The sequence below is a fragment of the Vombatus ursinus genome, unplaced genomic scaffold (genome assembly GCF_900497805.2).
Source record: "Vombatus ursinus unplaced genomic scaffold, bare-nosed wombat genome assembly UNPS02014773.1, whole genome shotgun sequence".
NCBI lineage: Eukaryota > Metazoa > Chordata > Mammalia > Diprotodontia > Vombatidae > Vombatus > Vombatus ursinus.
The window spans coordinates 39244980-39257066 of NW_020954551.1; the positions used below are offsets into that span (position 1 = coordinate 39244980).

Sequence of the window (12087 nt, forward strand, 5' to 3'; positions counted from 1 at the left end):
CATTGGATCCAGAAAAGCAAAGAGGGGCAACCACCTGGGATGTAAGAGTAGTGAGGGGCAGGAGATGATGGGAAAGGAGAGGTACAGCCCCTTCCCTGGCTTTGCCCCCACTCTCTTATTGTGAGCTTGAACTCTTGTCATATCTCCTTATTTCCTCCAGTCCCTCCTGGGTACAACCTGTGCCTTAGGTAAACTGCATGAAAACAGGGGCCATCCAATATTTTTATCTCCTCCAGTACCTAAGTCAGTGCTTTGCCCTTGTCAGATTCTTAAAATAAATGTTTGAATGAATGAATGAATGTACTCTCCATCTCCCAACCCTGTGCCTTTGCCCTAACTGATCCAGGTGCCTAGCATGCTCTCCCTTCACACTCGTGCCTTTTAGACTCCCTGACTTCCCTCAGGACTCCACTCTTGGAGTCTCTCCACTTTTGAAGGCTCTGTTCCTGGGTCCATACATACCCTGCTCATCTCAGCTGCTAGTAGCTTCCCCTGTGAGGCAAAGGTTTGTAACCTTTTTCATATCATGGACCCCTCTGGCAGCCTTGTGAAACCTATGGATGCTTCTCGGGATGTTTTTAAATGCCTAAAATGAAATACATAGGATGACAAAAAAAAACAATAGTATTAAAATGTGTTTATCAAAATATTACAATAAAAATAAAACAAGTTCCTGAGCCCCGGATTGATCTAAAGTATCCCAGGCATTTGAATAGTCCTGCTGTGGAATTTAGGCTGCCTTAAGTGGAGCGGCCCTCCTCCCCCTCCCCATTCCCCTGGCTAGGGCCAAGCAGCAGGACTCTGACAATATCAAATGATATCCCCATTTTATCTCAGAGGCAATATCCGGTCTGCAGAAAAGTTATTAACTTCACCCTGAGCCAGAGGAAAGGAATTTGATGGCTGATCAGATGGAGGAGTGTGTTTTCCTCACTCAGACTTCATGGGTCAGAGGAGCCAAGGGTCAGCTCTGTGGCTTGCCTGTTAAAAAGGATGGCATTCAGGATGTGGCTTCATCTTAATGCATGAGGACAGTTACCCTTCATTCCACAGAATGGAACAAACTTCACAGGCCATCTATGGAGTAGCTAAGTGACACAGGGGATGGAGTGATGGACTTGCATTCAGGAAGAGCTGAGTTCAAATCTAGCCTCAGACAATTACTAGCTGTGTGACCCTGGACAAGTCACTTGACCTATATTTTCTTCAAGTTTCTGCATCTGTGAAATGGGAATAATAATAGCATCTACTTCCCAGGGTTGAGGGGATCAAATGAAATAATAATTATAAAACACTTGGCACAGGCATATAGTAAGAACTCTATAAATGTTAGCTATTATTATCATTGTCATTATTATCATTATTATTAACAACAGAGGACGTTGACCATAATGAAACTTTTTTTTTCTGAATGACTCCCAGTCATTGTTAGGAACGTCAATGATTGGACTAGGATTTGATACAGTGGTACATACTGGCAAGGGCTGCTGAGATGCACAGGGCTGTTTGTCCCAGGTTGCAGTGCTTTTAAAAATGTTTGTGTCTGATTTTTGTAGTTTTTCTGTCTCCTCCTCCCGTAACAGATTGCTGCCTGCCATTTGTGTGACTGTAAGGATGTATGCCTCTAGAAATGACTGTCTTTTTCCACCACTTCCTAAAAATGTATTCTGTTAGGGGCCAAAATAAAAGCATGGGGATCCCCCAACATTTCTTTTCTTTTTAGAGCTAGAAGGAGACTCAGAGGTCCAAATCCTCTTGTTTTACAGATGAAGAGACTGAGCCCTAAGGAGGATTTGAACTCAGATCTTATGATTCTAGAGCTAGTCTTCTTTCCACTGTATCATCTCCCTTTCAAGCTATCAGAATCTGTAGTCATACCTTTTCCTAACTTCTGTCTTTCGGTGGATAGCATCACTCAGATTTAAAATCTCTGAGATATCTTTGACCCTTTGAGGCTACTAGATGGCGCCATAGTGCACAGAGCCCTGGAACCATAGTCAGGAAGGCCTAAGTCCACATGTGGTCTCAGAAGTTTACTAGCTGGATTACCCTAGGCAAGTCACTTAACCTCTGTCTGCCTCAGTTTCCCCAAATGGGGCCCAAAACAATACCTACCTCCCAGGGTTGTTGTGAGAATCAAATAAGATAATATTTGGAAAGCACTTAGCATAGGACCTTGAACATGGTTGGTGCTTAATAAATGCTTGTTTCATTCCCTTCCCCAGCTTCCTCTCTCTCACTCTCTACATCTAATCAGTTGCCAAGACCTGTTCATTTTATCTCCATCGCATTTCTCTTCTCCATCCCCTCTCCTCTATTTACAGTGACCTAATCCTAGTTCAGGCTTTCATCCTCTCTTGTCTAGACCATCATGAAAGCCTGTTAATTGATATCCCTGCCTCCAGTCTCTTTCTTCCGCAAACCATCCTCCACACAGATGCCGCAGTCATCTTTCCCAGTGCACTGGTCAAAGCAAGCCACTCCCCTTCATAAAACCCTTCAATGGCTCCAGTGAGAATAGAATTGCCTAGAAGAGAAAATGCAAACTCATAGGCTAGCAGGGAAAGGATTTTAGAGATCACTTTGTGCACCAACTGTCTCATTTTATAGTAGTGGAAAGATCCTGAAAATTGTAAGGAATAGGGTGAGGCTTCTAGCTGAGATCTTTAAACTCTAAAGCCAGTCCTCTTTCTGTGATGCTACACGCTTTACAATGGAATAGATGAGAAAAGAACAGAGGAACCTTCTTTCTCATGGCACAACTTGGAAGGAAGGCAGTATGGTGTGGGGCAAAGGCTCTGGATTGGGAATCAGAGAACCTGAGTACAAAACTTGCACTCTGAAACCTTAGCCAAATCATTTCACCTCTGTGGGCTTTTTTTTTCCTCTTCTATAAACTGAGAGCATTGGACTAAATGTTCCTTAAGGTTCCCCCTGAATCAAAATCTGTAAGCCTACAGTGTGGTATGAGGGAGATGGCCTGGGGTGAGGTGACATCTCTCAGAGGTATGGGCAGAATAACCCTGGAGCAGGTGGAGGGGTGTGGTGGCACCAAGTGGCCCATGCCACTGAAGGTCAAACTTTGTGCCGTCTTTGGTATGGATGCCTTCAGTTGCTAATCCAATCTTCCTTTTTGTTTGCAAAGTGAATCCCTTGTCATCCTCCTGGCTCAACTAAATTGTCCTCACTGTGTCTTAGAAATGTTTACTTTTGTGAGTCGGGTTTTAGAGCACTCAACTTAATTACATTTCAGCCAAATGCTTTATCTCAATCAATAAGGAGATACGTCTGTACCCACAGAGCCATTGGTGCAAATGAATTGTGGTACGTAACTCCTCTGAGGGAAATAATTCCTCTGTTGCTGACATCAGGCTTCCTATTAAAATCCCCAAACAGACTGGCCTTTGGAGTTACTTTATCCATCATGGTCCCACCTAGAGGGCATCCAGATCCCAACTGGGATGGGGCAAGGAGCTGAGAAGCAATATAGAAAAAGTAAACAATGGCATTGATCATCTTTAGCTCTGCCCACCACCATCCCCCCCTCCACACACTCCTGGAGTGTGGCTTTCTCCCCCATAACAAGTACTGATTTATGATGGCTTGTTTCTGCAGTATAACTGAGTTTGATTCAATAAGCACATATTGATCAGAATCTATGTACAAGATCCTGAAAGGCACAATGGACTATTCAAAGGTAAAAGGAGTCATGGTCCCTGCCCTCATGGAGCTTTTGGTCCAATGGGTGGTTGCAATATGTGGATACAAATATCTCCAGCAGAATGAAGAATATGAGAATGTATGGGGAAGGTATAAATAAAGGGTATAAAGTGACAGTTCCATGGGATGGGATGCTGTCTTTACTTTTAGAAATGTACCCTCCCCCCCAGAAGCCTGGGGGGGGTATAAATAAGTGAAGCAGTTTCTAGTATACTCACTGAAAATGGATGGCAGAACTCCTGTGGGGTGGGAGTAGGGAGAGACATAGGAGAGCAGTCCCCCAAGAAAAAGTCTGGATTTTAAGAAGTGGAGGGGAAACCAACGGTATGAGAGGGGCGACTGGTGGCATGGAAGAGAACTATGACATGGACAGCTGAAGCCAGTGACCTGGAGAAAGGTGGGAAAGGCAGAATTGACATGGTCCCGATATTTGGAGTTCCAATATCCAAGGGGATAATACATAAGTTATCGCTCTGAGATCAAGAGGAAGTGATTAAAAAGAAACTCCTCTAATACCTAAAGAAAGTTTCTCTACTCAAGCACCAGAGCTCCAAACATCAAGACCAGGCTAGTGGCACTTTTTCTGACTCTCTCCACCAGTGTCTGGCTGCAACTTGCACGCCACCAAATATTCCTTTCATATTGCCAGCTTCCCCTTTTACACTATTAGCCTCCCTTCTTGTACTCCTGATTCCTCCTAAGGCTTCTAACTCTCACTCCCTTCTATAGACTCCCCTTGTGCTTTTAAAGTAGGTGTGCTGATACAATGATCTAAGACAATTCCAAAATACTCATGATGGAAAATGCTATCCACATCCAGAGAAAGAATTACGGAGTCTGAATGAAGACCAAAGCATATTATTTTCTCTTCTTTTTTTCTTTCTCATATTTTTCCCTTTTGTTCTGATTCTTCTTTCACAAAATGACTAATGTGGAAATATGTTTAATATGATTGTACATGTATAGCCTATATCATATAATTGGGAAAAAATAAAATGTTATTAAGGGGGAAAAAATAAAGTGGGTATGCTGGAAGCTGCTGAACATGTTCCACAAAGTAAACATGCTATCCATCACCTGGACCTTCCCCCTTACAGGTATTATACAGAGAAGAAAGAAAAAGAACCCCAAACATATCTGTAGAGCTTTACAGATTACAAAGTATTCCCCCATGCGTTAAATCATTTGATTATCACATTGACCTTGTTAGGACAGGAATTGTTAAACCCATTTTACAGATAAGGAAGTCGAGTCTAAGAGTGGACTCGCTTGGAGTGACTTGCTTGAGATCGCATGGCAGTCTACATACTATAAAAGAAACTGATGGCCATCCCACCATTACAAAGTAGAAATGTGACTGGGTCTACTTTAATGAATAGAGAGAACTCATTTTTAATAAGCTTCATGATTACTTATTTGCAAATGGTGAAGTCACAATACCTGAAAATACTTTTGTTCCTAAGGAGATTAAACATTCCCTCCTCAACTCATCCTTTTATTATGGATTTTCTTAGCGAGATTCTTTTGTCCCCAAAAATAGCACAGCAACAGCTTTTAATGTGGGGACCTTGAACTTGGTTGTTGGGTTTTTTCCAAATACTTTGATCACTGTTTTTCAATATAATTGGCTTCCAAAGTGGTCTATGGCATACAAAAAGGTTAAAAATTCCTGGCATGAAGGGAAATTATAGGCATCCTCCTAGAATGAATCTCTAAACAGTCAGCTCCATATGAATAAGGTTTTCTTAGATGTACCTATTCTGTCTATTAAGCATGGCATGGTGTTGTCTTTCCTTGGCCTCAGCATAAGGAAAGTGTAAAGGGAATAAGCATTTATAAAGCACCTAGCTTAGCACATGCCAGGCAACATGCCAAGCACTTACAAATATTATCTCTCATTTGGTCCTCACAGCAACCTTGGGAGGTAGACATTATTATTATCTCCATTTTACAATTGAGAAAACTGAGGCAAACAGGTTAAGTGACTTGCCCAAAGTCACACAACTAGTAAATGTCTGAGTCTGGATTCGAATACAGGTCTTTTGCCTCCAGACCCAGTATTTTATCTACTATGTCACCAGCTGCCTCAGCATAATGTAACAGCATGAGAATTATAAACTAGACTGTCAGGGGTGGAAGGGCCCTTAGGACATAGAATGTCAGAGCTGGAAGGGACCTTGGGACATGGAATGTCACAGCTAGAAGGGATGTTAAAGATCATCTATTTGATATCCTTCATTTTTTTTATTTAGGGGAAGCTAGGTGGTGCAGTGGATAGAGCTCCAGCCTTGGAGTCACAAGGACCTGAGTTCAAATCTTGCCTCAGACACTTACTGATTGTGTGACTCTGGGCAAATCACTTAACCTCAACTGCCTCCAAAAAAAGAAAAAAATCCTTCATTTTTAGAGAGAAAGAAACTGAGGCCCAGAGAGGGAGATTAATTTGCTGATGATCATATAGCTTGGCAATATCAGAGAGAGCCTGGTTCTAACCCTAGGCCCCCTCATTCTATTCAGCATTCTTTCCACTATGATACAAATCCTTCTCTCTCACATATTTCTTCTTTCCCAAAAATGCCCAGCCCAAAAAATTGCAGCCCTTTTCCTTCCCACAAATCAGGTCTCATCTGTAATATTAGCTTTAAAGGTATTAGAACAATTATGGGTTGTAAAACAATCGATTACCAAATGTTTGCACATCTGGGAAGTTGTAAATTGGTTTTAAATAACTACTTCCTCAACTTATAATTAACATGCTGTGGCAAAGAAACAACTTTCTCTCTCTTTAATAATTCTAAATAAATATGATGTTTCAAGGTAGCAGGGAGAGTTTGGAGAAGCAAGACATGCCCAGTGTCTTTGTCAGATGGAGTTGGCTGCCGTGGTGATAGCCACAGCCTCCCCAAAAGAAGCCTTTTGAGGGTCAGCTAGGTGGATAGAGAAGTGGATAGAGCACCAGCTCTGGAGTCAAATACTGGAAGACCTGGGTTCAAATCCAGTGTCAGACACTTCACACGTCCTAGCTGTGTGACCCTGGACAAGTCACTTAACCCCATTGCCTAGCCAAAAAAAGAAAAAGAAAAGAAGAAGCCTGCTGATTTAACCTAACCACTGCACTGCAAAGAGATCTGTCCGGGGATTGGGGTGATGTGGGAGTTGAGTCCTGCTTCTTACATTAACCTCCTATCACACAGGCAAATAAAGTAACTGCTTTTGTAGCTGAATTAAAATATTAGGATATAAATTTATCCTTTGATAAGGCTCTATGAAAGCATTCTTGGTACAATCTTACTAGAGGAGAGAAGGATTGCCCATGTACTTCATCCTGTTCCCATGATTCCGATCTCCTTTGCTCAGTCTCTAGACTGTAAACACTCTTTAATCCATATATCTTGAAAATCATGAGTATTAGGGGTGAAGTCATTGATTTAAAATACTGCTCTTAAGTAAATTTTTCTGGATCAATGTTACTCCTCCAAATGCAGGCAACATTTCAATCTGTGATGATGGTCCAGCTCCAGTACCCTTTATTGATTGAGTCCTCTACCGTATTTGAGATCTGTATTTGTAGTGTGATGATTTGTCATGTCAGTCTATGAAGGATAATGAGCTTCTGACATATCTTGCTAGGCTTTTTTGGGGGGGAGGGGGCTAGGCAATAGGGTTAAGTGACTTGCCCAAGGTCACACAGCTAGTAAGTGTTATGTATCTAAGACTGGATTTGAACTCAGGACCTCCTGAATCCAGGGCTGGTGCTCTATCCACTATGCCACCTAGCTGCCCCATTTGCTAGGCTTTTGATAGCTGCTAAATTTTTGTAGCCTATAGTGTTTTGTTGCACAAATTCTTCCATTTCCTAGCATAAGCAACATTGATCACTAAGTCCAGGTTCCTTAAGGATTATTCTTGTGTACTTTCATTTGACAGTGACCAGGTTCTGACTTGCCATCACAAATATTCCCTCTGTTTCCACAGACAAAGCTGCATGCTTCAGCCATTTGATGTTTCTCTGCCAACATGTTATCGGCCAAGTTTGTGCAGATATTGCCCTTGGAGGGACTTTTGATTCCTTCATAGAACTTGACAATTTTGTAGGCTCCATATAATGGGAAACCACTTTTTGTTTATAGTCAACAAATCCAATGCTATAGACCTTTTATTGACTTTTAATGTTGTCCAGTGAAGTGATAACTATTTGTTCCAGAAGTATTTTTATAGATATTTTACTTGCTTATCTTATAAAAAAACTAAGAATGATTATGAATCCTCTTCCTCCTTTTTGGAGAGAAAGTTTGGAGCTTTTTTATGGAGTCTCATGTTTCATTAATACTGCACTGGTTTTGGCAAGGATACTTTATAAACCCATTAGGGTCTTTTGTACACTTCTGGAATTGTATATAAAGACTAATATTATATATATGTTAATTGACTTAAACCTGTTCTAGTTTTTACTTCAGAATGTCAATATCTCTTAATATATTCAGCCACAGCCTTCTATTTGATATCTTTGTGCTCATTGCACCTTGATTGGAAGAGATCAAGGTATTTTTAGGCATTGCCTTCATTCATTGACTCAGGATAACCTCTGGATTCAAGTTCAAAACCTTAAGTCAAAGCCTTAAGTCCTCATACATTAAAAAGTTTACATTTACCAAGTCCAAATGGCATTTTGTTATCACTGGAGAAAGTTTCCATAAGATGAAAGAACTTTTTAAGGTCTTTTTCTGTGAAGTTATATAGCTTGACATCATCCATGTACATCAAGTGATTTGTGCAATGTTTTGAAAACCATACTTAGTTCTGTTTTGTAGAGATAATAATGGCTTTAAGCCTAAGCAGAATCACAATGGATTGAACTCTGTCCATGAAAAATGCTTTATTTACCAAGTGTTCTTGACATTACTGCGTTTTCAAAAGAGAACAGTTTTCCATTTTAGCAGTGCATGAATAAGCCATGAGTGCAGAACTGAGTCAAAGACTTTGAGATAATCTACAAAGGCAGCATAACCGTCATGTCACTTTTGGGGCAGCTTATTCAATAACTACCAAATTGATAAATTGTTCTTTATCTGCCTGGAGCTTTTTGGCAAGGTCTTTTTGGCTCCTCAGAGAATATATTGTCTTCTTGTAAGTGCTTATAAATTACTTTAATGATACATGGTATAGATGCTGTGTATGAAGTATAAAAGCATGCATATGGCTTCTATTTGGAGGGGTCACTAGTGTTCTCATCTTTTGGTAATAGATATGTTCAGACCTCATGTTAGGAAAGGCGGGATCTGGTGTGTAACTGAGAAGAAGCTGGTAAAGTACTTTGCTAGTAATCAATGTACCACTGTGAAGCATTTGGGCAAAAAATTATCCTTCTTATCCAGTCCTGTCTTATTCCACTTTTTTTTTTCAGAGAAGCTGGAGTTCTGGTTACTTTTCTTGATGTGTAACTGTTCTCTCTCATTATATTAACAGTATCCTCACATCCTGTTTGCCATTTCATCCTTGTTGTGTTGTTCATTTTATTGTTATTTCAACCCTAATGGAGACAACCCAAGTCCTGACCCCAAAAGCCTTGGGAATAGAAATGCTTATAGTCCAGTGCCTTTAGCCATCACTCTGGGAAGCAAACCCTATGGAGATACAGCCTAGCCACTTCTCCTGCAGGTGCTACAATCACAACTACTAAAGACCAAGAAAAGAAAGCTCTTGTCACTAAAGTCCTTGGCACTGCCCAGTGGCTCAACATCAGAAACTGATCAGTAGAAGTGACAGTAAAGAAGAGGCATTAACAGCTGCTTTACTACTACCCCCTAAGGACTACTGAACTTTTCCATATCGTTTGCAGCTGAAACCTTTTCTGTGTTTTGTGTCCACCATTAGAATCGAAAGTCCTGGAGAGCAGGAACTATCTGACTTCTCTCTTTGTGTTCCCAAAGCTTAGCATAGTGCGCTGCACACAATAAACACTTGAGAAACACTCCATTCTTTCATTCATTCAACCATAGAGATGACCAGAAATTTCCCACATCTTCCCTCTCAAGCCCCTGGAGTCAAGTTTGTGAAGGATGTTGAATTGCTTGTGTTGTTCTTTGTGTTATTTTATCTCCTTCTATCACATGGTCCTTTTTGACTTTTGCTTTCAGTTGCTGATTGGGGGAATCTGATTTGTGATAGGAATTTGTGATAGGCTTTTGTTTTCCAGATTCTTTTCTTCAATTTCTGCTGCATGGACCACCAAGGTGTTGATATCTTGTGATAATAATAATAATAATAATAACAATAACAATAATAATGTATTGTGTGGAATGGTGTGGTATGGTATGGTGTATGATATGACATGATATAATCTGAGATATGATGTGATGTTTTATTCTATCCTATTATAATCATAGCTAATAACATTTATAGAGCATTTTAAGACTTGCAACATGCTTTACACATTTTATCTCATATAATCCTCACAACAACTCTGTAGAGATATGTGCTCTTTTTATCCCCATTTACAGATTAAAAAACTGAACCACAGAGAGGTTAAGTGCCCAGGGTCACATAGCTAGTAAGTGCCTGAAGCAAGATTTTTTTTAAAACTTAGATCTTTCTGACTCTAAGCCAACTAGGTGCCTTCTAACACAGGGGCTCTTAACCTTGGATGCGTGGACTTGCCTCTGTGTGTGTGTGTGTGCGTGCACGTGCACATATCACATATATTTATATGTAAAATATGTATACATATATACACACACTTCACACATACACACACACACATATATATGTATATGTATATGTGTATATATATATATATTATGATTGGTTTCCTTTGTAATCCTATGTATTTTGTTGTATACATTTGAAAACAGTGTTCTGAGGAGTCCAGAGGCTTCACCAGACTGCCCAAGGGGTCCATGGCACCAAAAAGGGTTAAGAGCCCCTCTGCTGTTAGGCCTTTCTGCAGTTAGTCAAAAGCTCTCCCAAGGTGCTTTTGCCATGGTGGTGTTTGACACCTGTCTTTGGGGAGATTCCCTAATAGCTTTACCTTTCCTCCTATGGTTTTTACTGTGGTAAAGTGTATACTGTTGAATACAGGTCTTGAAATGTTCTTCCACTTTTGGTCAAATACCATGCAAGAATGCATCCATTAATGATGGTTTTTTTGGGAAGGCTAGGCAATGGGGTTAAGTGACTTGCCCAGGGTCACACAGTAAGTAAGTGTTATGTGTCTGAGGCCAGATTTGAACTCAGGTCTTCCTGACTCCAAACCGGTGCTCTATCCACTGTGATGATGGTTTTATATACACATATATAAAAAGGACTTTTTGGAATTCCAATATGAGTGTATCCATCTCCTTTTCAAAGTGATATGAGATAGTCAAAGCTGTTTTTATCATCTGTTTTGTTACTAAATGTGATTTCTGGAGTCGTCACTGAAAACCTTTATTTATAGCCCTTGGGTCTTTCAGCTTTTCTTTCTGCAACTGGACCTATTGGAGACTTTTCTTAAACACTCATCTTTCTTGCTTTTTTGTATATATTAAAATGTCTGTTCCTGTTGATTATTGTTAAGTTCACAGTAAAAATTAAAACAAAAAGTTTTAATGTTAGAATTTCAGTTACCAGGCAGGAGATGGGAGAAAATGTGGGCAACAGGAAAGCCTTTCTAGTGCCCTCAAAAATCACACCATGATAGCGAACATTAAGGTCAGCCCTGGTAGAACGAATGGTCAGGAAGCTATAGAAGAGAGCAGATCACCAGAGCCATCTTGGCCAGGGATGCTTTCCCTTACTCTTCCCTTTTGAATGGCCTCTCTTCCTGCCGCTTTGGATTTTCCTATAGCAGACAGAAGGAGCCTGACCCACCCTATTTTCCTCTCTCCCTTGCACCTCCCCCCAGCTGCAAGCAGGAAGCCTGGAGAGCCCTTGATTATCTCTGACATCAAGAAGGGGAGCGTGGCACACAGGTTAGTGTCCTGGGGCTCTGAAGACAGGAGGAAGGGTGAGCAGTCCCCGTGTGCCTGCTCCCTTCATGTCTTCCTTTCCTTCCCTCTAGGACGGGCACACTGGAGCCAGGGGACAAGCTGCTCGCCATTGACAACATCCGACTGGACAACTGCTCCATGGAGGACGCTGTGCAAATTCTGAGGCAGTGTGAGGACCTAGTGAAACTGAAGATTAGGAAGGACGAAGACAACTCAGGTACGGAACTGTTCCCCAAAGCACTCCAGGCCCTGGCCCTGATCCCAGGAGCAAATGCGCCACAAGCTTGGACTGGTGTCCTGCTTTGTCACCTGGGTTGTGCCTGGGTAGATTTAATGCTCCCCACCCTCCATGGTCATCACACACACACACACACACACACACACACACACACACACACAC

General features: G+C 41.1%; 1 protein-coding gene across 1 annotated transcript in view; it reads left to right on the forward strand.

Moving 5' to 3' along the window:
* GRIP2 (glutamate receptor interacting protein 2) overlaps positions 1 to 12087 on the forward strand; it is a 407694-nt gene that overhangs the window by 347001 nt on the left and 48606 nt on the right. The window contains exons 12-13 of the mRNA XM_027863805.1: positions 11603 to 11669; positions 11759 to 11904. Of these exons, the coding sequence (XP_027719606.1) occupies positions 11603 to 11669; positions 11759 to 11904 (213 nt within the window). The remainder of the gene's footprint in view (positions 1 to 11602; positions 11670 to 11758; positions 11905 to 12087) is intronic.